The following is a 26,745-nucleotide window of genomic DNA, read 5'->3' as shown; positions in this document are numbered from 1 at the left end:
CGATCTTCTTTGTGATTTCTAACAGCTGGAATATGATGACAAAAATTTTGCTACATCTATCTACATATATGTACATGGCTGTCTACATATCTGTCTACATACATGTACAGCACCCTGCCCGGGTCTCCAGAGAGTGAACAGAAAACGCCCATTACAGAGAAATACAAAAGAAGCCTGTCTCCGGATTCCATTTTCCACAAACTTTTCCAAGAACCCTGGCATCAGCTACAGACGCAGGGACACGGTGCACACACACATACACACACACACACAGCCTGCGCCATCTCCCCCGGGAGAGACCACTGTTCTGCTGTGAACGTTTGACGATTTCTTTTAAAACGAGATGACGTTCAGAGGGCCAGAGGGCTCTTCCTAAAAACCAGGAGCCGAGAGGAGCGGCGACGGCAGAGCCAGGCTGGCCCGGAGGGAGCGGAAGCCCAGCGATCTACCACACGGTGTATGGTTTTGTGTTTCCGAATTTGGGGATTTGGGAGATATTTTGCAACCTTAATGCCAATAAAATACCCATGCGCTCTGATTTCTAGCTGATACGATGTTAAAGGCCACGTACAAACGTTATACATTTTTATTTTTGTTCTTTTTTTAGGAAAAAAATACACAAAAGGCAAAACATCGTCAAATTGTAACTTTATACAGTGCAGAAGGAAATTTAAAATACGTGTGGCAAACGCTGCTCGCCAGCAGCCAGGTACTAGAAAAGGGGGCAGTCCTTCATATTACATATATATATTTATATAAAACATATGGAAATTTGTTTTTACACAGATGGGTCTTTGTTTCAAATTTACAATGGGTCTCTAAAAAAATTCTACACGGCAAATATTGCCAACAAAGTACACCATTAACACTGATCAACGGAGGGGCGTCTGCGGGCTGGCGGTGCTGGGCCGAGGACGGAGAATAAATAAGAGGACGCGCCTCGCTGCGGTCGCCCTAGCGCGGCGCCCCCCGCGCCGACGCCGGCCGCCCGCAGAGCCGCGCCGAGGGGAGCCCGGCGGGGGCGCAGGCCCGGCAGCCGCGACAGCGCGCGGCTTCGGACACGCAGGCTGTGGGCCGCGGGGTCCACCTGCGGCGGGCCGAGGAGGTCTCCTCCGTGGCGCGCGCCCCGGGGCCGCGCGCTCCTCCCCGCACGAGAAGACGCTGCGGGCCGCCTGGCGCGCTCCCAGGCATCCTCTCCAAACGGTAAAAAATGAAAAGATAAATACGCGGCCCAGGGCGCGAGTTCTTGGAAGCCGCGGGTGTCACTTGTCCGGAGCGGCCTCGGCGGAAGCGGCCGTCGGCGTCGCCGGAGCTGCACGGCGGGCGCTGGGGCGAGGGGAGCCGGCGCCGAGCCCTCCCCTCCTGCCGTCGGTTATACCTCGAGAGTGGAGCCGTGCCTGGCGCTGCCGCGCGCCGCGGCCTCACATCACGCACGGCTTGATGTCTTGGTAGGTGACTTGCTGGTGGTAGTAGGAGCCCCCGCCCGCCGAGTGCATGGACGAGGACGCCATGGCGTTGAAGGAGAACACGAACTCCTTGCGGTCGCACGTGCTGGGCGACTGCGAGTGATACCGCGGGATGCCTGTGGGGCGAGGCGACAGGAGGGAGCGGGGAGCCCGGCGTGAGCCTCGAGGCCGCAGACGCAGGGGAGAAGCCGGGCCCACGCCGCAGTCAGCCCGGCTCCAGCGCACGCCCGCCCGCCCGCCCGCTCGGCCCTGCCGGCTGCATCCAGACTCCCTCGTCCTGGGCGGCGGGGGGCACCCCAGACCCGGGGGAGCAGCCTTGCTCCTGCAGCTCCCGCCACCCGGCCTCCCCGCTCCGGATCCCGCACCGGCCCCACTCCCCCTGCGGAAGCCAGCAAGGGCGCCGCAGAATCCAAACTGCAGAGGTTGGGGCGGCCAGGGAGAGCGAGAGCTCTGACCTGAGCAGGAGCAGCCCCCCTCCCAGAACCGGCCCCGGGCGCAGCGTGGGCCTTTGGCGTTTGAAACAGCCCAAGCCGGCGACCACCGGGCTCCCGCAGGCCACTGACAGCTGACCCCTGAGCGCCCCTGCTGAGCTCGCTGGGCACCAGGTCCAGAGCCAGGCCGAGGCCGCTGTGGGCTCTGGGGTGGGGAGCTGGGAGCTGGGGGTGGCTGCAACTTTCTCCGAGGGATTGGGGTTGGGGGTGGCCCGGAGGCCTGGACACTGGGGACCTGAGAAACCAGCAGCCGCAGCACTGGGCCTGGGGACCTGCACAAAATGTCCCCGGACCTCAGCGCCGCCCCACCAGGCCTGCTTCCCCTGGAGGCCGCGGGCCGAGCCTCAGAGGTGGCCGGGGAGGCATGGGGCCTAACTCTCCGCTCTGCCCAGGGCCTGGGGCAGAGGCAGCTCTGGGGCAGCCCCGGCGGGCTGGGGGCAGGCAGGGTGGGCCGCCTGGCTGGTGCCGAGACCACCACTTCCACACTGGCACCCTTCTGAGGTTGACAGGGCCCCAAAGGACTTAGGATTCCGGGATCTGAGACTTGGAGGAGCATGGGGCCTACCTGGTCTGGCGTGGGAGCTGGATGAGGAAGGAGGGCTAATCAGCCTGCAGTGGGGACCGAAAGCGGCGGGCCCCTCCGAGGGGCAGCGCCAGGGCCCAGAGGCCCCCTGGGAAGCCGCGTGCCGGGGTCCCACTCACCTTGCAGTTCGGCCGGCGCGTTGTGGCTGTTCTGGTGCAGGTACGGCTGGTCCAGGGAGTGCGTGGAGAGGCTGCCGGACAGGGGGTTGGCCGCGGGGTTGCAGGGGGACAGGGGCTGCTGCTTGATGTAAGAGGCGCCACTGTTGAGCGCCGCGGAGGCCGAGGGCGGCCAGGCGGCCGCGGAGCCCGAGTAGACGGCGTGGGGCTCCATGACCCCGCTGGCGGCGGCGGCTGCGGCCGGCAGCAGCGGCGAGGCCGGCACGGAGCCATCGTGGTGCGGGTACTCGCCGGCCGCCGTGCCGCCACAGCTGCCCATGTACGAGTGGCCGCCGTTGGCCGGCAAGTGGGGCACCGAGTGGCTGGGCAGGGCCATGCCGTCCACGTTGCCCGGCAAGTGGCCATTCATCACGCCCAGACCGCCCTCCAGCGCCAGGCTGTTGGGCGCGCAGGAGAGGCCGCCGGCCGAGCCCTGGAAGCCGTAGGTGTCCGGGAGGTGGTTGAAGCTCAGCCCGTTCACCATGCTGTACATGGGCTTGAGCGCCTGGCACTTCCTTCGGAAGCCCCGCGGCCGCCGCCGAAAGGAGCCCTCCTCGAACATGAACTCGCTGGCCGGGTCGATGGTCCAGTAGTGGCCCTTGCCGGGCCGCCCGAGGCCCTTGGGCAGCTTGATGAAGCACTCGTTGAGCGAGAGGTTGTGGCGCACCGAGTTCTTCCAGCCCTGGTAGGCTCCGCGGAAGAAGGGGAAGCGCGCCTGCAGGAACTGGTAGATCTCGCTGAGCGTCAGGCGCTTGGTGGGCGAGCTCTGGATGGCCATGACGATGAGCGCGATGTACGAGTAGGGCGGCTTCTCCGGCCGCCGGATGCCCGCGTTCGTCTTCTTGGCCTTGGACGCGCCGGAGGACGCGGGGTCCATGGCCGCGCCGCCGCCGCCGCCGCCGCCGCCGCCGCCGTGCGGTGGCTGCTGCTTCTCGGGCGCCGAAGACATCGGGTGCCTGCTGCCGCCGCCGCCGCTGCCGCCGCTGCTCTGCGCCGCCGAGGAGCCGGGAGGAGGAGGAGGAGGAGGAAGGGGAGGAGGAGGAGGAGGAGGGGGAGGAGGGCGCGGGGGAGGGGGCTGCGTGCGCGGGGCTGGCTGCACCTCTGCCGTCATCGGCGGCCACTTCTCCCGAGCGAGCCTCGGCGCGCCCTCCCCCGCTCGCCCGCCCTCCCCGAGGAGCCGCGGGATCCGCCGGCGGTTGGCTCGGCGCCCCCCCTCGCTTTCCAACTCCCTCCTCCCCCACCCCTCCCTCCCTCCCTCCCTCTCTCCCTCCCACAAGGGAAGGAGCGGAGAGGAGGCCGAGGGCGGCCGGGGCGGAGGCCGGAGGAAGTTCCCCCCAGACCTTTTACGGGGGGAGGCACCACCTCCAGGGCCTGCGGCCGTGCGCGCCTACCGGGAGTGGCGCTCGGCTCCACCACTCGGGCCGAGGCCGCCTTCCCTGCATCTGCGCTCCGCGGCCCCTCGCCGGCCGGCGCAAGACCCTCCAGGAGTTCCCTCCCCGCCCTGCCCCCCGCTGGCCCCCGCGTCGGTGGGCGCTTAAAGAGCCCCCACCCCTGCCGACCCGCGGCTGCCGGCAGAGCCTGCCCCGCCTCCACCAACCTGGCGAGCAAGTGTTAACGCGCCCTCCGCCCGCGGCTCAGCCCCGGTGCGCGCAGGCCCCCAGCCTTGCAGGCCCGCGGGGCGCGCAGAGAGGAAAGCGCCCTCGGCTTCGGGCCTTGCCCGACGCGCACAGCCCTTCGGCAAATCGCCACTCTCACGGCGGCGGTGGCCGCCAGGTCGCGACCATCGCGGGCACGGCCGGCTCCGCTCCGGGTTCCCGCGGCCAGCGGGCGTGAGTTCCCGCGAGGGACCGCCTACCCACTCTCCCCGCCCCGGGCAGGACTGCGCCGCGCCCGGGATCTTTCGGACTCGCCCAGCGGCGCGGGCGGGCGGAAAACGAAAGCTCCGGGCGAGTCCCGGTCGCTTTGTCTTCGGCGCCGCGGGCTGGATGGGGGAGACTGGGGATCGCTGGCCGGGTTGGGACCAAAACCGCACAGACTTCCAGAACAAACTCACCGGTGCGCGATGTGCGCACCCAATACACAGCACAAGCTTGCACGCGTTGATGCACACGCACACCCAGCGCGTTATGCCCGCAGGCGTGCAAAAACCCATGGGTGCCTGCGCACACGGCACCCAACGCTCGCGCTCACGCACACGGGGTGCACGCGTACACACGCCAGGCTTGGTCTGAACTCGCACGCACTGCCTGTCCCCCAACACACACACAGACACTGAAAATCCTCCTGTTTGGCCCCTCGGCCCCGGAGTTCCCAATTTCCCCGAGAGATGGCAAGGCCCTGGCAGGAAGTTTACACGGCTGAACGTAAACACCTTCTGGGGGATTCTTTAATAATAATAATAGAGAATTCCGCGGCGCGGGGGGAGTTGGCCTCGTGCCCCGGTGGGCTCGGCCTGCCGCCGCCGCGGGGGCCTCTGACACTGCGCGCCAGGCCAGGTTCCGGAAAGCAGACGGCGCGGGCGGGGAGCTCGGGCCGGGGCGGCCGTCGCGCGCCTGGCTGCCAGCCCGAGGGGCTCGCACGCACGCCCTCCTTCGCCAACCTCCTAGCGCCGGGGAGCGAGCTAGGGCGGTGGGCGTGGGAGGCAGGCGCTGAGGAGCGCAGGACCGCGCAGGAGCCCCGCGGCACAGCACGGCGCGCACTGGACCAGGTGAGTGCCCTTGCCGACCAGAGGGCGAGACGCGCAGCACAGCCCGGCCCTTCTCTCTCTTTCTTTTTCTTTCTCTTTCCCCCTTTGCAAGGTTCCGGGGCCGAGGAAGGGGCAGGGAGCGAGGAGGGAAGCCGACGCGTCCAGGTGCTCCGTGTGCGGGGTTGTGAACCCCGCCCGCGGCTCTTTCAAAGCCCACCGGGCCTCTGGGTTGCTCGGGACGCCTTGGGCTTCGGCAGAGAGACGCCCGGTCGCCTCGGAGGGCGCCTGGCGAGTCCCTGCGAGGAGGGGGTGGAGTGGGGGTGGGGTGGAGAGAGCCTTGCCCGCGTGGCCTGCGAGCCTGTGGCTGCCTGCGCTGGCAGAGCCGGGCTTGCGGGAGAAGAGAGTAGCCTGCCCCTCTCGGCGCTTCCGCGGGGGAAGCTGAGCGTGGGACGCGGCCGCGGCGCCCGTGGTTGTGTGCCTGCCCAGAGAGAGACGCGCCCTGGCAAACCCACTCCCCTTCCCACAGCCCACTCGCTGCCTGCCCACGGCCTCGGCGGGCCTTCCCCGCGACCCCGGCACGCAGGCACAGGCATTCCCGCGCACTGCCATCACACAGGCTCGCGCGGCCGTGCCACTTGTGCGCTAACGAGCGTGCACCCGCGCGGGTCCTTAGCCTCTCCCTCCTCCATCTCGGTCCCCGCCCCCCCCCTTTGCCGGAGGCCGCGCCGCGCCGGGAAGGAGCCGCTGCCGCCTGGCCTGTAGCAGAGAGAGGAGTGGGGGAGGCTGCCCAAGCTGCCGAGGGTGCAGCCGCGCCCGGCTGTGTCCTCCTCATGCCCACTCAGGGGCAGCCTCCAGAGTGAGCCCAAACTTGGGGGGCCCTTCCCTCTCAGGCCCTCTCCAGGTGGGAGGGGCTGTCAGTTTAGGGCCACCCCAAGGTCAGTTTTGCCTCTCTTCCTGGCCTCTCCGTGGGGGTGAGGGGGCGGCCATCTTTCTGAGGGTTGGGGTCTCCCCTGGCCTCCGCTAACAGCGGCCCTGACAGCGAACCTGACCTCCTAGGGAGGTCTGTGCCCAGGGAGCCTCAGAAACCCAGAAGAAGGGAGCTCCCCAAGCCCTCGCCTCTGCTGAGCGGGAAGTCAGCCTGGAGCTGCCAGGGCGGGCAGGCAGGCCCTCAGCTCCCTGTTGGGAACACTCTCATTCTGGAGCAGCTGGAGCCGAAGCCAGGAGGGCTCCCCCACACCCAGGGACTACTCTCTCTGCTCCTAAGATGCCCCCAGAGGCCTCCCTTGAGCCCACATTTTGGGGGTGGGGAAACTGAGGCCCGGCCAGGCTCTGGAGAGTGGGGCCCCTCTCCATGAAATCTCAGAGCCCCTCAGGCTCCCAGTGCCCCCTCCTGGGCCGGGAGTGCGGGGGGTGGGGTGGGGGTGGGGTTAGGGGGGTTTCTGTCCCTCGCACAGCCCCCAGCTCTCCAGGCCCAAGGCGATAGAGGGGCTCAGGGGAGAGCTGCTGTGAGACCCCGGCCAGCTGTAGACGCAGCCACCAGCCGCAGGGGACCTGCCGATGGCTGCCTGCGCGCCAAGCCTTTCGCAGGCTGTGCACTCTGCAGTTACGATCCTGCCTCCCCGCCCGGTGCACACCTGTGATCCTGGTAGAGTGATTTTCTTCCAGGTCTCACCAAAGGCTGGTGGTCCACCCGCAAACCCAGGTATCACCCTGGTGAGTGCCCCCTGGACGCCTTCAGTCTCACAGAGGCCCAGGCCAGCTGGGTGCTGTCACCCTCCGCTCGCACAGAAGGGTTCCCGTCTGCCCCAGGTCCCCCTGCAGAGCCGGGCGCCAAGGCTAGTCGGGGTGCAGGACCAGGAAGCTGGGCCTCTGGTCTCCCTGCCGTGCACCGGCCACCGCGGGTGCTGTACCCGCTGTCTCTGCGCAATGGAGCCCATACTGGTGGTCGGAGCCGTCGGAGGGTGGGCTGTCCCAGCGGACCCCAGGAGAGCGTGCTGCAAACAGGGACCGTGTAGACTATGCAGAGAACCCCCTCTCACCCCAAATCCAGTGTGCGCCCAGCGCTGGCCCCAGGAATCCCAAAGTGGCCCGGTGTGTGTTGGGGGGGGGGTAGGTAAAAACAGACACGCCTGCGATGGCTCCCACTCGCCGGGTACAAGGTATTTTTACTGGCTAATTGCTTAAGTGAAGCCGCCGGGCCAGAGAGCCCGCCGTAACCCGAGCGGGCAACCAGATCCAGCTCGGATTGTGCCGGGCCGGCCTCATGGAGGGGGCGGGGCGGACGCCGACCACCCACCGCGAGGGCAGCCGCCCCTGCTCTGCATTAACGCCAGGCCCCGCGCCCCCTCGCCCTGCTCCCGCCAACACCCTGCAAAGTCCAGAGGTGCCCCCAGGTAGGGCGGGCGGCCCCCAGACCCGAAGCCAGCCACAGCGGTAGGAAGTGGCCCGTCCTGGGGGTGTCGGTGGGGAGGGATGCCGGACACCACCGTCGTCGGGGACATTTGTGACCGGAGATGCAGCCCTGGGGGACGGGACTGCCAGGGAAACGCCAGGGTCAGGAGCGAGGCCGACCCCATGCCTGGATTACAAAATAATCCATGTACAAAATGACAGGGGCTGCTCCCATGCGAGCTCCAGATGTGAGCACACCGGGCTGCTGCGAGCCTGGGTGTGAGTCAGGCCGGCCACGCCGTGCTGTCAGTCAACCGTGGCAGGTGGGCGTCCAGCGTTTCGGGAGCATGTGGGCACCGTGTGGCGGTTTCACGTGTCATGAATATTTGCAGCGTTCTGTGTGTGCACGGGGTGAGCACGTTCAGAGGCGTAACAGTGTGCGTGCAGCCGCGCTGCACACACAGCACCCCTCGGAGGTGTGCCTCGTGCCTCCCGCACCCACGCGGGATGGCCTGGGCCGTGGGACGTCCTGTGGGTCCTGCAGGCCGTGCACTGTTGGAGGTCAGGCACCGACATGAGGGCCATCATGGGAAGCACACACAATGCACTGCTGTGTGTGAGGCGTGCGGTGCCCCTGGGCACACGGCGTGGCACCCGGGCCCAGTGTGCTGCAGGCAGTGCCGGGGGCGCGCGTTCTGTGGCTGTGTGGACGGAGGGCCGGCAGGACCCTGCGCTGAGCGGGTTTCTGAGGCCCGTGCCCTTGCTGTGCTCTCAAGGTCACTGCCAGCTGGGCACGGGTGGTCCTCGGAGGCAGATTGATTTCTGGGAAGCACAGTGTACTCCTTTATTTCCCCTGCTCCCCGCCCCGGGCGGGGTGTGTGAGCCCCCCCCAGGGATGGCGGCCGTGTTTGCTGTGGCAGGAAGCTGTGGGGAGGGGCCCGTTCTGTCCCGAGTGGGTCTGCGAGGGGCTGTGAGCTTGGAGACCGTGAAGCCCCCTGTCTGCGGCCACCAGAGCGAGGCGGTGGGGATCGGCCAGGGGGTCGGCCAGGGGCCCGGTGCCTGGGAGGACAGAGCCGCTAGGGAAGCTCCCGGTCTGGGGTGCACACCCCCACTTGCATCCATCGCCACCCACTCAAACTCAGCCAAGAGCCAGCAGCAGTCAGAATCGGGGGCCCCTGGGCCCCAGCCAGCCCTGCCCCACCCCTTTGGCACAGAAGCCCCAGGCCCACCTGCGGGGACCGCCGGGGTCAAGTTTGGGGAGCAGCTGTGTGCGGGCTCTCCCTGGACGCAGGCCCGGGCCGTTAATCTGCCTGTCAGCCGCACATTAGGGAGAGGGTCGTCGTTTGGTCAGGGAGGAAGAGGCCGGGCTGCGGCCCCGCGCTCGCCCCTCCACTTGGCCCTTTTACCCGAAAGCGCGCATTTTCCATGACGTTCTTCAGTGAAATATTTGACAACATCGCAGCCCAGGAATTTACAGCTCTGCCCCGCGAGGCATCGGGAGTCTCCTGGCGTTAGCGCGCGCTGCTCTAAGAAACAAAGTGCGGGGTGGGGTGGGGGGGCACCGAGCCTCCCGGCCGTCCTGTGCGGGGTGCTGGCCCCCGCGCAGCCCCCGTAGCACTCGCCGCGTTTTGGGGGTCCTTCCCGCGGGGGGTGGGCGGCACGGCTCTCTGGGCGCAGGCGGTGATGGCGTACAAAGGGACTTCCGATCCTACCCTCCGGTGGGCTCCCAGCAGAGAGCGACAGCAAATGAGTTTCCACAGACACAAACCCAAAGGAAAACCACACTGAATTCCAAGGGCCAAGTAGTTCATATTTTTCAGATGAGAGTGAGAGATGCCCCACCGCCCCCCACCCACGCGCCCCCCTCAGGAGCGAGGAGGGTGAATGCCGCGAGGTGAGGGCTGGCGTCTTTTCCGGAAGCGCTGCGCGGTCTGGCGTGCCCGGTGCCCCGAGGGCGCGAGCCTCCGGGGCTGCAGCTCCAGCCCGTGCTAGGCGTCCTATTCCCGTTTGGGGGGCGTCGGGAGTGGCAGCAAACGGGTGACTTTAGGGAGGAAACAAACTGTGCTCAGCCCTGGCACGGCTTGGGAAGCGAGGCCGGCTTCCCACGAACGGGGGCTCTTGGAGAGAGCGGCCGCGACGCCCTCTCCGCTTTTGTCCCAGCCGGGTTGTAGCTCTGCTGCTCCGGGAGCCGCGAAGGGCTTGCCCTGGGCGCGTGGGGGCTCAGCCGCCTCTCCCGGTCTGTTTCTGTTCTGAGGGTTTTTTTTTTTTGGGTGTGGGGGTGTTGATCGGTGGAAGCGAATGGCGTGCATGTAAACAGAGGGGCAGAGAGACACAGAGACCCCACCCCAGCCCCAGCCAGAGACCTGGGTCGTCAGACACGGGCCGCAGAGTTGAGAGAGAGCTTCATGGACACAGCTGTGTCAGAGCAGGCTCGGACACACACCCAGAGGACAGTCAGGACGGACAGATTCCCCGTCTCCTGCAGGAATGACCCCAGACCCCGGCAGAGGACCCCGCCCTCTGTCCTGAGTGTAGCCCCTCGCACAAGCAGGGGGAGCCCTGCAGGTGGCTAAGAGTCCAGTCCTGCCCCAGGCACCAGCTCTGAGCCGTGGGCAAGTGATTTAACCTCTGGGGACTGGAGTGGCAACCATGAACTCCAGCCAGGGCAGTGTGGCGGAAGCAGCAGATACGACCAGGAGCAGTTAGGTACCCGGCCTTGCCTGCCGGCTAAGACTGCACTCCGTTGCTGTGCGACTGGCGCCGGCGGCCTCACCTCTCTGTGCCGCCCTCCTGGAGAGCCGAGGGGCCTGGATCCGTTAGGAATTATTAGCTGTGGCTGTGATTCTTGGTTGGGGGGGGACTGGGTATTTGGGGGACAGCTGGTGGGTGAGATCACTCCACTTGCCGGGCTGTCTGGCTGTCCCCGGAGGCCAGGGCTCCACTGGGGACCTGGCCTGGCAGGACCAAGGATTTGGTGGACTGACAGCAAGTAGGAGGTCTATGTCTCAATACACGGCAAGGACCATGCAGGCTCAGGGAGTGGCCGGAGTCCACAGAGCCTCTCAGGGGCTCCCCGTGATAGAGCAGAGGCCTGGACAGGCGCTGTGTGTGGGTTCCTGGCACCTGCACCTTAGCCCGGGGACAGCACTCTCCTGAGATCCCAGGAGCGCGCCCAGGAGGGACCGGGGTTCCCGCAGTTGCAGTTAGGATGTCCATTTCACGGACAGAAAACCGAGGCGCAGCACCAGCACACAGGAACGGCCCAACAAATGCGGCTCCGTCTGGGGACGCTTCCCACCCGCCCTCCAGGGCAGAGGCGCAGCCCCAGCTCCAGGCGCCACCGCCCCAGGGTCGGGGAGGAAGAGGGGACCTGGGCTCCCAGCTCTGCCTCGAAGCTGGGGCAGGCTGCAGAGCGCTCCTGCCCCCGCCGGCCCGCCGGCCTCCACTGGGCGGAATAACAAAATGACAGGCTGCAGCCTGCGGTCCGCCCGGTCTCCTCCTCCCTCCCGGCCAGGGGGGCGCAGGATCCCAGGCCTCTCCGCGGCTCCAGCAGCTCCCACCCCCGCTTCCCGGCACCGCTCCCCTAAGGTTCAGTTTCTGAGAAACTCGGGGGAGGGAGCGGGAGGGAGGGAGCGGGCATCCGCTGCGGCTGCCACTGCTTTGCGGAGGAGGCGCCCCCTTCCCGGGTGCCCAGTATGGAGCTGCAGAACTTGGAGTAAACGGACCCGGAGGGGGCCCGCGTCCCCCCCACCCAGCCCACCTGTAGGGAGGAAGTCCTGGGAGCGCAGGTCCGGGAGACTCCACTCTGCCCGGGGCCGGCGTGGGGCCCCTGGGGCGACTCCCCAGCCCTTCCACCCCGCGCAGGTGGACCTCAATGGAGCAGCCGCTGGGCCTCTGCGCTCCCTCGTTCGCAATGCCGCGACTCTGCAGAGCCGGCCGCGGGTGCCCACTCGAAAGCGACTGCCTAGGCTGGCTCGGTTCGCGCACATTCTGCCGCAGCGCCGGCGACTTCTCAGGCCTGAACAGCGATTAACGACCCGCAACAAACAAAAAAACCATCAACCAAAAACAAACCCGTGTCCCCGACGCGGGCAGCTGCTGCGGGCGCGGCAGGTAGTCGCCGCCCGGGGCTCCCCTGCGCGCTCCCTGCGCGCGTTGGAGTCTGCGCCACCAGGCCGCTGCCCGCCGCCGCCGCGCGCTCGGCTTCCGCCCCGCCGGGGTCACTGTTTTTCCCCCAAATTGGGCTGAGACCCATTTAATGCACCATGAAAACAACTTAATTAGGAGTCAATCCGCTCTCTGTGAGGAGCCAACAGCGCCCCGGCGCGCGCCTCGCCGCCGCCCCCACGTTTTCCTCCGCGTGTTTGCATAGCGGAGCGGCGCGCTTCGGGGAAGCGGCCCTGGACTGCCGCCTACCTGTGCCCCCACCCCCCCACCCCGTCACTCTCTTTCCCTCTCTCTCCTTTGTACGCAGCAGAGACCCTGGTTTGGCCACTCTGAGCATTCTTGGAACTGCGGCCGGCGGGCGTTCGGCCGAGGCGGTGCATCCCACGCCGGCGCGCGGCCCGGCCCGCGTCGCTCTGCGAGAGCTCATGGCGCGCCCCTGCGGGGCGGCTCCTCCCGGGCTCCGCGTGCGCCGAGGCGGTGGCGGCGGGAGGGTCCCGGCCGACCCTGCTGGGGCTTTTAACCGCGGGCTGGGTTAATGATGGGTCCTCCGAGCAAGCACGCCGTGTTTATGTTACCGCCACCGGCTCGAGGGAGGGGGTGCGACCCCGGGCGCGCAGCCGTGGAGCTGCAACTCCGAAGACGTCGCGTGCTGGGGAAGGGACCTAGGGCTCCCTCGGGCCGCGCCGTTTGCTCCCCGGCTTGTCCTAGACTCGGTGGTGGCCGAGGGCGGACCCAGCTGCCTGTGCGGCGCCCTGGGGTGCTGGCAGGCTGCGGGGCCTTGGGGTGCCCGGACACAGCGGGAGCCCGCTCCCGTGGGGAGGCACCTTCTGGAAGCTGAGCCCGAGTCCCCCGGCGCCCCCTTTACATGTGCAGGGGTGCCCAGACCTGGGACGGAGGCCGCCTCCACCCTGAGGCCCGGAGCAGAGAGGGGGCCGCTGCGCGGGACTCTGAAGGCTACCTGGGCTGCCCCCGGAGGGTGGAGCTCAGCCGGGACCAGGTCCGTGAAGCGGGGGCGCCTCGACCTGGGGACTCCCCCCCCCCGAATCTAAGCCGAGAATTGCTGTTAAAGTGCTCTCGCGTGGGACATGTCTACGCAGGTGACAAGCCGCGGATACTGGAGTCGGTGCGCGCAGGTAAAGGGGGAGGTGCGCCCGGGATCCACAGCGTGGCTCGGGACTTGAATTATCCGGGAAGCATGTTCTGGACGCCACCTGCCTGTGCCACCGGACGTGGCGCGCTCACGCACCCTCCTGAGCCGTCTGGGCCGAAGTGAGGGTGCAGTGGAAGGCAGAGGGGGAGTGGAAAGCGGGAGCAAGCCTCGCGGGGGCTGCGGGAGGCGCCGAGGGAGGCAGTGCGCGAGTGCGGGTGGGAACCACGCGACGCAGACAGCGGAGACGCGCGGGGAACTTGGGGTCTGGACGGGCCGCTCCCCGACGGTAGCTTGCGTCCACTCGGGGCGGCGCGGGACCCCCCCTCCCCTAATTGCTCTTCCTCCTCCAAAAGCCGAACCCCGCAAGCGGAGGCCGCCACCCCCAGGCCGGTCCCACCGCCCACCCTGCCCCCATTCCCGCCGGGCGTCCAGCTGAACGGAGACCGCGCGGGTCCCAGCTCAATTAGCTCGCTGCGGAGGCCGCCGCCGGCGAGCAGCTCCTGCAATTAGGGCCGCGCCGGCGGGGGCTGGGGCGGGCGCGGGCAGGTAAAGGGGACCCGATTGGCCCCGGGATTTATCAACAAGTGGCTTAACGAGGAATGCGCGCTGACAACTCAGCACCTCGTCGCGGCTCGGACGGCGGCGGGCCGGGTGACAGCGTGAGCGGCGGGCGCCGGGGGCCAGGAGTTCCCGCGCTTCACGGCCACCCAAAGTGGGGCTCGCGCGCGGCGTGGACGGCGTGGGGAGGGCGCCCGGGGCGGCGGCGAGCGCTGGACCGTTTCTCCTGGCGAAGTAGGTGGCCGTGTGTGTATTTTTGTTCAAGTGGTGTTTATGTTAATGAAAAAAGGATGGAATTACAAACAGCCCGGCCGAGCGCGCCGCCGCCGCGTCCCAGGCCCAATCAAAGGGCGCGCGCCGGGCCGGCCCGGGGACCTTCAGCCGGGCGCCGCGGTCCTGCCTCCTCTCTCGCCGGCCCCCACCCCCACGCACAAAATCGGGAACTCTGTTTGCAATCATGGGCCCGTCTCGCCCCTCCCAGCCCGCGGGAGCGCAATCAGGTTTGTGGATAAAGAAAAACCCTCATTTAAGTCCTGCAGCGCCTTTTAAAAAAGGCGCCCTGATAACTCTTCGGGGGGCAGAATCCAGCTCCCCGCCTTCCCCTGTCTTTTTTTCTTCCTTTTCCTATTTTTCTACTACGGGGTTAGCCCCGGCTTTTACGTCCCGGCTAACGCTTCCCCTTTCCAACAGAATGGTTCCTTTTCTCCCTCTGCTGTTTGCAGCGCCCGCAGAGTCCAGTGCGGAGAGAAGCTGGGAGTCCCAGCGCCGCTGGCTGCAGGGAGATCCCGAGCCCACCTGAGCAGGCTGGTGCTGGCCCTGGCTTTGCCTTGGGTGGGCCGGGCTTGGTGCTGCCCATTCCAGCACAGCTGGGCAGTTGGGCACGACGCGACCCCAGCCCTGCGCTTCCTCATGGAGGTGCACTCCTCCTGCCCTGGGCCCTTTGCAGACAAAGCGAAACGGACACTCGGGCGCCAGCGCAGTGGACTACGCAGGGCCTTGTCTGACCTGCTCCTGGGTAGACCTGGGCACCTGACACTTTCCCACATGCTGTCTGTGTAGAGGCGGCTGCCGCACTTTCTCACCGGATGGCCCCCAGCTCCCCGCGCAGGGTGCCGGCTGCCTGTGGAGGACATCCCGGCCATCCGGGCCTCCCAGCAGCTTGGAGGCCACGGCCTGCTTCTGAGTTCCCCGCTGTGGTCTGCATTACTTTGAAACACTTTGAGGGCCGACTCTGCTCTCCTGGAAACCCCACTCAGCACCCAGGCGTGGAGGAGCAGATGGGGGGAGGCTGCTGTGAGCTGCCCCCAGCAAGGGAGCTGCTCCTTCCGCCGCCCAGCTGCAGGCTGCCAAGGTGCTGCCCTGTGAGTCGGGGGACAGGTGCTGATGGGAGCCCTGGCAGGTGTGCTGGGGGAGGGGCGGTTCTGAATCGGAGTTCTCATCATGAGGGACCAGGTGCAGAAGCAGGCATGTGGCTGACGTGGGGGAACGGCTTTCTCTGGGGCCTCCATGCACCGGACAAACCCCTGTCCCAAGGAAGAGGGCCGCCCGTCATGGCTGCCGTGTGTGAGACGGGGCACCGCCAAGGGCTGCGCAGCAGGAGGAGAACCGGAGCAGAGCACCCGGCCGGCCTCTCCTCCTCCAGGCCGCGCTGGGCCACGCTGCTGCTTTTCCTGCAGACCCAGGGGCGGGAGAGTGGGCGCCACTGCTGGGCAGAGCCCTCCCGGCCAGCCCCCTCTGCTCGGAGCCACAACGTGGCTGCCAGCGAGTCGCACGCTCTAGATAACCTCAGCAGGTGCCGGGCTCTTCTCAACCAGGGCTGCCCGGGCAGGTTGAGGTTCGCGGTGGGAACACCTTGCAGCCGGTTCAGGCTCTGGAGTCTGCAGCCAGCGCTGTGCCTGCCGCTACAGCGCGGGGTGGCTTTCTCACGAACCTCTTTGGAGTCCCGTGAGCCCCGATCCCCAGGGCCAGGGGTCGCCCGGCCCGGGCAGCGGGGGCGGGCTCCCGGGTCTTCCCAGGCCCAAGTCCGCACTGGGCGCCGCTTTCTCTGCCCGCACCACTTTCTCCGAGGCCGGAGGATGCCAGATGCGAGCCGGCGGGGCCCCTTGTGCGCATCCCAGCCATTTATCCCATCCTGCAATTAAACCCAAGGTCAAATATCTCCTTAACGACGCTATCAGGCCAGCGGCTCATTACGGAGTATATTTAGCTATAAAATACTGGTTGTAGCGAGGAGGAGATGAAAATTATTGTGTTCTGGGAATGAATCCTTTTAGCAGAAACCAGAGCTGTTATTTACCACGGAGAACTAAGTACAGACTGGGGCTCCCAGGCGACCCCGGCAGGAGCGGCCTCGCTTCCAGGCCCCTTCCGGCTCCGTCCGCGCCCCCGCCGCAGGCCTGGCATCGGGCGCGCGCGCCCTCCGCGACGCCCCCCAGCCCTGGAAGGCGCGGCCTGGGGGCGCTCCGGCTGCGAACGCGCGGCTCGGCTCCCAGGGCCCCGGCCCTGCAGGGGGACAGCCTTCCGCGGGGCTGGGCGGCAGCGGCTCTCCAGCCAGGGCGCGCGGTGCGCCGCCTCCCGCCCCAGGAGCCGCCACTAGAAAACGAAACGCTTGGGGGAACTGCCCTGCATTAAACCGCGGCTGTAGCCAGTGCTGCTGCGGGGTGGGGGTTGGAGGGTGGGATTCTGGAGAGGAAAGGAGGCGCAGGAGGGCGCTGATAAAGACGAGGGGCCCAGACCACCCACGGTGGAGCCGGGGGGCAGGGCAGGTTCCCGCTCCCGCGCTCAGCACCGGCTCAGCGAGATCGTCCTCCCCGGGCTCCGTGGGGGCCCGGGCGGTGCCAGAAATGGCCAGACACAGGTGATGCTCATGTGGACTCAGGTGAGGGGGATGGGATGCTGTGGGCCGGAACACCCCCACGTGGAGCCTCTCAGGGAGGGGCCCAGTGACCCACACGCTACACATATTTGGACAAAGCAAAGGGAGTCCCCAGTCTAAATGCTTGCCCAGGGTCTGCAAGGGGGCGGATTCATCACCAGGCTAAGGGGTCCCCCGTGCAGGACCAGTGTGTCCTACAGCAAAGTGGCAGTGCCCCCCCCCCCCCAGCTCCTCGCTGGCGAAGGCCAGCCATCCGTCCTTAATCTCATGGACGTCCTGCTCAGAGATTCTGGAAGCTTCTGTCCGATCGATTCGGGCTGTGCTAGGCCACAGCATGTACTCAGTACCTCTTCCTGCTGAAACCGCTCACAGACACCGGCATACACAGGCGCCACACCCCGCCAGCCACCAGGTCCCCAGTGCTGGCTTCCTGGGGAAGCGTCCTGGACGTCTCCCGGCTGGACACGGAGGGAGCCCCAGGCTCCTGCGTCCAGCCCTGATCCTGGTCTTTCCCACACCGCGGTCACTTCTAGAATGTGTGTAGCTCTGAGGATGCGCTGGGCGGCAGCTCCACTTGGTCTCTGGGTCCCTGGGGACTCTGTTCACTGGGCACAGACCGGGCCCCCGCCTCACCCTCCTTCCTCCCCATGGTTTGCTCTGACCTACGCGTCCTCTTCATCGCTGCCACTGTCACCTTTGGCAAACACACACCAGGTCCTGCACAGGGGGTTCAGAGAATTTAAATAACCAGCACTAGGGCACAGGGCTGTGGAGTGATGTCACCGTGGTGACCTCTCTGCCTCCAGGAGAGGGGCTGTGCCAGGCCGGTGACTGGGGATCTGAGAGGCACAGGAGAAGCCCAGTGCGTCTGCGTTTCTGCACCCACATCAGAGTCCTGTTCAGCGACGTTGCAGGACGTGAACCGCGTGGATGAACCTAACGAGTGTGCAGAGGGCTTGGGTTCCCGGAGGCCGCCCCGGGGCTGGAAAGAATGACCCAGGCGGCCCAGGTGCGTGCCAGCGTGGGCGGGGCGGGAACCCCTCGCAGGCTAGCCAGGAGGGTTCTGAGCTGGGCGCACATGCGCCCTTGGAAGCACAGCGCCTGCTGCCGGGGGATCTGAGAAGTCGCTGGCTGCTGACCGACGGCGGCCGGCTGCCCCGGGCAGGCCGCAGCACAATGCCCCGATTGTGTCTCCCAGGGCCTCCCAGTTGCGGTTCTTACACAAGCTGAGCTCCCTCTTGCCTCCTGTCCATCGGGGAGGGGCTGAATGTGCCCAAGCGGCCGAGCAAACAGTGGGAGCTGCGAAGGCCTGGGGGGGCGGAGACACCCTCTCCCCTCGGGAGCCGACCCAGCCCTGGTCTCCTGGGGGGACCGACAGGGAGGACGGCCAGTGTGTGCGCCAGGGTCCCTGGGTCTGTGGCACACATCCCAGTGTTCCTGCTTGTGTCTCTGCGTCCTGGTCAGTGTTGGGTGGCGACTCGTCGGTCACCCCCACGGGGTCCTCCACGGTGTCGGCCCCAGAACCGGGGGTCTTTGGGGCACCCGGCTGTGCGCTCGTTGCCATCACGGACCCTGACGATGAGATGCAGGGAGCAGGTGCCAGGCAGAGGGGCGTGGGGCGCAGGGGCCTCATGCAGCGAGTGCAGAGTGTGGGTGCTCTAGCCGCCACCCTGCAGAGGGAGGGGCTGCTCGGTGGTGGTCAGCTGCCGGAGCCGGAGCCGTGGGCAGCACCGTCCCCCGCGAGGGCGCTTTCACAGCAGCGCTGGCCACGCGGTGAGCAGTGGTGCGGCACACTGCATCTGAGCCGCCTGCATCACCATCAGGGCCAGCCCTGGGCTTCTAAAGACACCAAGGGAAACGCGTCCCGGGGGAGGGGAGTGGGCGGGCCAAGAGGAGACAAGAAGGGCCGGGGGTGGCGGGAGTTGAGGCTGAGTGGCAGCTGGGGGCCCCTTACGCGTTTTGCTTCACTTGTGTGCATTGCGTTTTTCTTCCTACGCCTAAAACAAAATACAGCCACCTTCTGCAGCCCCTCGTCACGGCCGCGGCGGGCAGCGTGGTGGGGGTGAGACAGGAAGATGTGCCGAGTTTGCCGGCCAAAAGGATGCATTTAAAACAAGCAGAACAATGACCAAAGAGCAGAAAGGAATCCCAGGCATTTAAAGCGAAAGGAAACGTGTGTGTGTGTGTGTGTGTCTGTGAGGTGTGTGTGTCTGATGTGTGTGTGTGTGTGTGGTGTGTGTGCGTGTCTGTACGGTGTGTGTGCGGTGTGTGTGTGCATGTCTCTGTGTGCGTGTCTGTGTGGTTTGTGTGTGTGGTATGTGTGTGTGGTGTGTGTGTGTGGTGTGTGTGCGTGTCTGTACGGTGTGTGTGGTGTGTGTGTGCATGTCTCTGTGTGCGTGTCTGTGTGGTGTGTGTGTGGTATGTGTGTGTGGTGTGTGTGTGTGGTGTGTGTGCATGTCTCTGTGTGCGTGTCTGTGTGGCATGTGTGTGTGTGTCTGTGTGGTGTGTGTGTGTGGTGTGTGTGCGTGTCTGTGGTGTGTGGTGTGTATGTGTGGTGTGTGTGCGTGTCTGGTGTGTGTGTGTGCGTGTCTGTGTGGTATGTGTGCGTGTCTGTGTGGTGTGTGTGTGTGGTGTGTGTGTGGGGGGGTGTTGATGGCAGCAACATGGGGGGACCAGAGAGGGCGAGTGGCCGTCCGGTCTGGCACAGCAGCAGGGCTGATCCCATGGCTGTGCCACGTCACAGGAGAAGTAACGCTGTCGGCTGGGGCTGCGGTGACAGCACATGGCAGGCTGGGAAGCTCACGGTGGGTCAGTGGTGCCCATTTTCTCATGGTCATAGAGGCCAAAACTCAGGCAGGGGCCAGCACGGCCGGGTCCAGAATGCCGATGGCGTCCATGCATGGTGGGGGGCAAGGGCACAAGTCCCATCCCGGGGCTGCATCCTTGGGACCTCAGCTCCGCCCAAGCCTGCGCCTCCTGCCCTCATCCCTGGTCAGGGCTGAGAATTCAAGGCAGGCATTTGAGGGGACCCACGGCACACTTCTGTGAAGTCACTTCAGGCAGGTGGTCCAAGCGACGCCTGGAGGGAAGGGTGAGCTATGTGGCAAACTGCCCAGACGGTCCCCTATCTGGGTGCTGCGGGAGTCTTTATAAACATTTATTTCTTGGGGCCAGCGCTGTGGCGTAGCAGGTAAAGCTGCCATCTGCAGTGCTGGCATCCTATATGGGCGCTGGTTCTAGTCCCAGCTGCTCCACTTCCAATCCAGCTCTCTGCTGTGGCCTGGGAAAGCAGTGGAAGATGCCCAAGTCCTTGGGCCCCTGCACCCGCGTGGGAGACCGGGAAGAAGCTCCTGGCTCCTGGCTCCGGATTGGAGCAGCTCCAGCTGTTGCGACCAACTGGGGAGTGAACCAGCGGATGGAAGACCTCTCTCTCTCTCTCTCTCTCTCTCTCTCTCTCTCTCTCTCTTTCTCTCTGTGTAACTCGGACTTTAAAATAAATAAATAGATCTTTTAAAAAAAGAAAATAAAAAAGTAAAAACATTATTTCTTTGAAAGGAGAGAGAGAGAGAAGTCTTCCATTTGCTGGCTCCCAAATGGCCGTAAGAGCCAGGGCTGGGCCAGGGTGAAGCCAGGAGCCAGGAGCTCCATCTGTGTCTCCCATGGGTGCAGGGCCCAAGCACTCGAGTCGCCCTCTGCTGCCTTCCCAGGCACATTCGAGGAAGCCGGGCTGGACGCAGAGCAGCCGAGACTCAGACGTCACCTGGGACCGCCCGGCCCGGCCCCCAGTGTCTCGGCCACAGCTTGTAGGTAGTGGGTTGGGGTCACGTTTCCCGGGGTGGTGAGGGTCTGCCGAGACAGCACCTGTGTCAGCTGAGCAGGGAGGACGGCACCGGAGCTGCCCCGGAACGCGGAGTTCCGCGTCACTCAGGGGTCACCGTGCCTGCACCCCAGCTCAGCAAGGCCCCCCGGCCTCTTGATGCCCGCAGTGGCCCCCGGACGCTGGGACTCCTCTGCAGAAGCCCCCGGTGCCCGCGACGTGGGCTCTGCCCTGGGCCGCTCACCCCACCTCCACCACCGTTTTGTGTGAATGCATCTCATCCCCCGCCGCCACCCACAGCCCTGTGGCTGCAAGGGAGCCTGGGAAACGTGCTTCCTTCACTCGGCAAAGCAGGGAGACTCATCAGAGAAGGGGGGAGACACGGGAACCCGCTGACCACACCCAGCACCAGGTGACCCAGGCCGTGTCTAGAGAGGGCGCTTCCTGGCTCTTCCGTAACCGTGAGCAGCTGCAGGGGTGCCCCCCCGCCCGCCATCTCACATCCCAGCACCCAACTCCACAGCAAGCACAGCCGAGGGGAGGCCAGCGCGAGGGGCCGTCGTCCGTCTCGCTCCCACCACACCAGGGAGCACCAGCCTGGGGGGCAGAGCCCAGGGAGGATGGCTGCCCGTCGGTCAAGGTGACGACGAACGGGCACCCAGCCCGGCGGGCAGAGAGGGAGAGAGAGGAGTTGCAGCAGCAGGGGTGCCCCCAGGAGCAGGTGGGCGCAGCCCAGCCCAGGTGGGGGGGGGAGGGAGGGAGAGAGAGAGGTGCTATAGCAGGGGTGCCCCCCAGGAGCAGGCAGGCCAAGCCCAGCCCAGGTGGGGGGGGAGGGAGGGAGAGAGGTAGGTGCTGCAGCAGGGGTGCCTCCCAGGAGCAGGTGGGCGCAGCCCAGCCCAGGTGGGGGGAGAGAGAGGGAGGGAGGTGCTAGAGCAGGGGTGCCCCCAGGAGCAGGCAGGCCGAGCCCAGCCCAGGTGGGGGGAGAGAGAGGGAGGGAGGTGCTAGAGCAGGGGTGCCCCCAGGAGCAGGCAGGCCGAGCCCAGCCCAGGTGGGGGGAGAGAGAGGGAGGGAGGTGCTATAGCAGGGGTGCCCCCAGGAGCAGGCAGGCCGAGCCCAGCCCAGGTAGGGGGAGAGAGAGGGAGGGAGGTGCTATAGCAGGGGTGCCCCCAGGAGCAGGCAGGCCGAGCCCAGCCCAGGTAGGGGGAGAGAGAGGGAGGGAGGTGCTATAGCAGGGGTGCCCCCAGGAGCAGGCGGGCCACAGGCAGGGTGCTCTGGGGAGAGGGAGCCCCGGTCCACAGGCCCCAAGTTCCCGCTTGGGGAGGGGAGGAGCGTGGCTGGGGAAGGGAGGGAGGCTGGAGGAAGGGAGGCGGGGACCGGGGTGAACCTGCTGGTCTGGGGGCAGGGAAGGGGAGAGAGGCCCCGGGTGGGAGAGGCCACGGAAGATCAGAGACCTGGAGCCCCTGCTGTGCGAGTCGTCCCCGCCTGGTGCCAAGCAGGGCCGGGCAGAAGCCTGCCCGTGACCCCGGCCCCCCACTCAATGGCTGACCGCGAGCGCCTCGGAGCCAGAGCCCACCCCCGCCCGCTCCGCTCGAGCCGCAGAAGCTGTGAGAAATAACAGGAGACGGCTGCCCGAAGCCGCGGCACTCTGGCACGCTGCGGCAGGCGGCCGGAGATAACCAGAAAAAATCTGATTTACATTTTTAAAGTAAACTTTTTAGCGAAATGTAACAGAGCTGCAGAGGAGTCCAAGTGAGGCCGGGGGCACGGCGCTCTTCCGGTGGCTCCGTCTCGGGCACCGCGCGCCTCCTCCCAGGAGCCCCGGAAGCCCCTGTGTGCCCCGGCCGGCCGTGGACCCGTGTGGCTGTCCGTGCCTGGGCCTGCTTCCTCTGCCACATGATGGCCACACGGAGCCACTGCGCACTCACGTCCACGGCCGTGTGGCAGCCCACTGCACGGTGGCCACGGCCGCCGCCTCCTGCTCTGGGGACCCCTGGCGCTGCTGGGAATGTTCTAGAACACGCCCTTCAGTGAACCTGCACACGTTTCTGGTGGACCTCAAACCAACCCCTGCCCCCCAATCCAGCGCCTAAATCAGCAACCGTTTTCTCTCTCAGGCTCAGCCAGGTGTCTTCGCGAGGGTGGCGGGCGCCACTGCCCCCTGCCCGCGCGGCTGACGGCTGGGGGTTCGGCTGGGACTTGTGACCAGAGCTCCTCGGTTCCCCTGTCCCGGCGCTGTGTGGCCCCGGCTTGCAGCAAGAAGCTGGATCCGAGGGAGACGCAGACGGCGCCAGCCGTGCTGAGATGGAGGTTGGCGTTCTGTGGGCGAAGCAGGTATGAGCCCAGCCAGGGCTCAAGGGAAGGGAAGCGACTACCGTTTGTGGACAGGAGGGGGAGAGCCTGGGGCGGCACAGCGGGCAGCGAGGGCCAGGGGTGCGGTGCAGAGTGCGGGGAGCGCACCAGCTCTGCCGGGACTTGAGACTCCAGACCTCGGCCCCCACCTTGCAGCGGCCGGGCACGCGCCCCCCTGGTGCTCCTGGTCCTCTGCCCCTGCTTCTGTGTGTCTCCTCGGGGCCCCCCAGCAGCAGGCAGCCCCCAAGACACAGCCTGCCACAGGAGGCTCCCGTGTCCAGCGAGAAGCTGCCTGCGATTAACCCCGTGTGTGCCATCTCGGCAGCCAGCCACACAGCGGAGAGCACCGTGGACAGCCTCGGGACAGGCCAGACACACGTGTTCATTACGTGAACGCCCACGGAGCGCCTGCCCAGGGCTCCCGTGCGTGAGGACGTCCATCAGCACGGGGCTCCGGGGGCCTTGGTGCTCCTCTTGGAGGGAATGGACAGGAACCCTGCAGGGTGTGCACACGATGGAGTACTACGCAGCAGTGAAAAGTGACAGCCGAGGGCTGCTCAGCGCAACACAGACAGATCCGAAGCACAGGGCATTGGGAACCAGAGTGGAGGGGCAGCCGCTTCGTGGCCGTGTGCTGACGTTGGAGCTGAGGGTCGGTCAGCCTCCCGCTGGCTGAGCCTGAGCACGCGACACCTCCCTGTGTGCATGTCCAGGACGCACAGGCAGGAAGGCGGCTCAGAGGGCCCGGCAGGCGGGGTGGCACGGTGAGCGCGCCGAGGGCCTCGCTGTAGGGCTTTGACTGGTGTTCGTCCCAGCTAGAAGATGCCCAGCTTTGACTCTGCCTAGAGGCGTCGGGGTCAGGGGCAGCGGCACAGCCGGCCAGAGCTGCACTTGGTCGGCCTTGGGCAGGCTCTGCTCCGTGCACCTTGTAGGCAGGTGGGCTTTGCTTCAGCCATGGCTGGTCCCGGGGGCCGGGTGAGAGCCCTGGGCTCACAGGCCCGCCTTGGGGTTTTCGAGACCTTTTGATGGCACCAGCCGCCCGACTTGGGGCCCCCACATGGCGCTAACTCCAAGACTTCGTCCTTCCGTGTTTCCCACGGCCAGCGCGGACGCACCGGATAGCCGCATCCCTCAGCCCTGGAACCAGCATCGGAGACAGCCGCGGATCTGCGTGGGCCATGGCCACGTAGCAGGCTCTGCGTGCCAAGTGCTTCCTGTGCCACTGGTCATCGGCTCACGCTCATCTGGTCGCACAGCTCGGAAGCAGCAGGGCTGGATGTGGCCACCCCTCGCCTGCTCCCCTCCTGCGGTGGGAACGGGCCCCTGGGGCTTCCACTGCTGCAGGCGGCGGGGGCCTGTCTGGGGGCCTGCCCTGTGCAGGGATTGGTGCTGTTCTCACCGGACCCTGAGCCACAAGAGCCGGCTGGGCCGGGGCCCTCGCTGCCCCAGCTCGCTGCCCCGCCGACCCCCCAGCGGCACCCGCCGGAGCCAGCCTCCCAGCTGCCCTGAATAAAACCTCTTTTCCTGCTGAGTTCCCAGCCTCAGGTGTTTTGTTCTAGTGAGGAACACGGACCGAAACGCCCCCCCCCCCCCGGCCCTGTGGACGGCCATGCCGTGCTGTGCCGTCTGTGTCTGTGCTGGCGCGGGAGCCCCAGCTGCTCTGGGAGCTGCATCCCGGGGCGCACGGGTGTCCGCCAGCGGCACAGCGGGGGCAGGGCAGTGGGGGCGCCCAAGCCGGAGCCTCCGGCCTGTGGGGCGACGCCCATGCGTGGCCTGGTCAGGCCTCCCCCGCAGCCCTCGGGGCTTCGGAAGGGGCTCTGTTTCCTGCAGTGGCTCAGATCTGCGTGGGGATTAGGGTGTTATGGTCGGAATGCGAGCAGCAGCTCGCGGCTTCCAAAACAGGCTCCATCTCACAGGCCCAGGCCTGAGGACAGCCCTGCCCTGCCCCTGCCCCTGCCCCCAGCCCCCTGCCCCCTCTGCCTCAAGGGGCCAGACCCCCACAGCAGGCCAAGGAGCTTCCAGAAGCCACAAGCGGGGGCTCCCTGCTGGCCCCACGTGGCTCTGGCTCAGCAGCCAGGCCGAGGCGTGCGGTGGGGGCAGCGGGAGGCGGGCGGGCGCGCAGGGTGGGCCCCGGATGGGGCGGGGGCTCGGGCAGCTTCCCGGCCTGCTCAGCCCTGCAGCCACACTCCCAGCAGGAGGGAGACCGGGTTCCAAGGAGACAGAAAAAGAACAACGCCAGGTGTGGGCGTCCCGGACAGCCGAGAACGGACGACCTCCAACAACCGAAAGCCGTCTCCTCGGCGGCTGCGGCAGGTGAAGCCAGGCTGTGGGCTGCGCCCCCTCCTGCTCGGCCGGCAGCCCCAGGCGGCCCCTCCGCACACGGTGCCCTGGGCACCTCTTAGAAGCGCTGTCCTGGGACGCGGGGCCGGGAGACCTCATCTTGCCGTCGCAGGCAGAATGCCACAGACTGGGCCGTTCATTAAGAGAAGGAGCTGACTGGGCTCACGGCAGGTGGGCTGGGAACCCCAGGAGCATGGCGTCCCCCTTGGCGAGGGCCTTCCCGGCGTGCCGTGCCGTGGCAGCAGGCACACAGGTGCACACACGTGCGCGGCGCGTGCAGCCCCAGCCACCATGCAGCAACGCCCTCCTGGCCCATCCGCCCCCGGAGGCCCCGCCTCCTCGCACGGTTACCATGGCAATGCGAAAGACGCCCCCTTTCCAGCGAGGGCCGCACTCTCCAGGACCACCGCACGCAGCAGTAATGGCCGCAGCGGGACCCGTCTCAGCAGAACCGGAGCGAGCGCGAGGGGGAGGGCGGAGTTGGGTTTTAGGCCTGGGTCTGCCTGCCCCACCGCAGGAGATGAACTGAGCCGGCGGCCTGTGGCTGCCACAGCAACCTCTCGTCTCCTCGTTCGTCTGCGAGACTTACCCCAAGTCCATCTGGAGGCGGACGTGGGTAAGTGCCCAGGGCCGAGGGCCTCGTCGTGGTCAGCGCCTGGGCTGTGTTGGTCATTGGCTGTTGAAGCCGTGACCCCCAGGGCGTCCCTTGAGGCCTGACCTGAGAATGGCGCATCACGCCTCTGCCCACACCCCATTGGCCAGTGCTGGTCACGTGACCGCAGCTACCTGCAGGGAGCCTGGGAAATGTAGTCTCGAGTGGAGGTGGCCGTCTGCCCTGCGGAGAGTTCCAGCACCATGAGAGACAGGGAAAGGGGCTGGGCGGCCGCGAGCTGGGAGCAGGCCCAGCTGCTCCGACTCCCCCGCTGGCCGGGGGACGCCCGAGGGAGCCCCAGGCCTGGGGTCCTGGCTCCGTGCAGCAGCGGGCGCTGTCCCTGGCTCCGCACCGGCTGCCTGCGCGTGGGCGGGAGCCCTCCCCGGGGTGGGCCCGAGCTGGTGGAGCACTCAGGAGCCAGACCCTGGTGTGGGCACCACCACCGTCAGCGCCCGGCTCAGGCTCCCAGCACGGGTCGGCTCAGGGCACGGCGTGGCGGCTGGCTCTGTGACGTTGCCGCCCACGTGAGTCCGGGCCACCTTCTTTCCTGGGCAGTGGCCCACCTGAGCCTCTTGCCTGGCCCCACACCTCACACGGCTGCTATCCTGCTGTCCCGGTGGCTCGGTGGCAGTGGAACGAGGTTTCCTGTCCCAGCCGAAGCCCACCCGTCCCTCCCCTGTGCAGCAGCACTGGTTTAGCAGATACATAGTCATGTGTGCTGAGTACCGTGTGGGGGCTGGGTGTCCTCTCCGCGGCCAGCACCGGGCGGTACGGTGGCTAGGCAGGTGCCACGAGGCCGGGCACCACGGCTAGGATGAGAGCCATGGGCGTGGCTAAGCAGGATAGGAAGAGAGAAACGGGAAAATGTCCATGACGGCTCTGTGCGCGGGGCCTGACCCCCGGAGCGGCCCTGTGCGCGCATGGCGTGGGGCCTGACCCCTGGAGCGGCCCTGTGTGCGGTGTGGAGCCGCACGGCGTCCTGACCCCTGCTGCCACACCGATGCGCCTGGGGACATCGTGCCAGGGAGATGAGCCGATGGGTGGCTCCCCCTGGGCGAGGTGTCC

At 66.8% G+C, this 26,745-nt stretch overlaps 1 protein-coding gene and 1 long non-coding RNA gene across 2 annotated transcripts; one reads left to right on the top strand and one right to left on the bottom strand.

The window, feature by feature from the left end:
* Window positions 1-568: 568 nt before the first annotated feature.
* On the bottom strand, window positions 569-3,947 carry FOXF1 (forkhead box F1). The gene is made up of 2 exons (XM_002723921.5): window positions 2,660-3,947; window positions 569-1,582 (listed from the first exon to the last, which is right to left on the bottom strand). The coding sequence occupies exons 1-2, from the start codon at window positions 3,804-3,806 to the stop codon at window positions 1,422-1,424; spliced, it is 1,308 nt and encodes a 435-aa protein (XP_002723967.4). The 5' UTR covers window positions 3,807-3,947; the 3' UTR covers window positions 569-1,421.
* Window positions 3,948-12,252: 8,305 nt separating this feature from the next.
* LOC103346573 (uncharacterized) lies at window positions 12,253-24,219 on the top strand. Its single transcript, XR_011383855.1, has 2 exons — window positions 12,253-13,072; window positions 22,454-24,219. It is a non-coding gene; the product is annotated as an uncharacterized lncRNA (long non-coding RNA).
* Window positions 24,220-26,745: the final 2,526 nt, after the last annotated feature.

This window comes from Oryctolagus cuniculus, chromosome 18, assembly GCF_964237555.1.
Source record: "Oryctolagus cuniculus chromosome 18, mOryCun1.1, whole genome shotgun sequence".
NCBI lineage: Eukaryota > Metazoa > Chordata > Mammalia > Lagomorpha > Leporidae > Oryctolagus > Oryctolagus cuniculus.
Note: the sequence above shows the minus strand (reverse complement) of the source record. Positions and strands in the feature narration are given on the sequence as shown.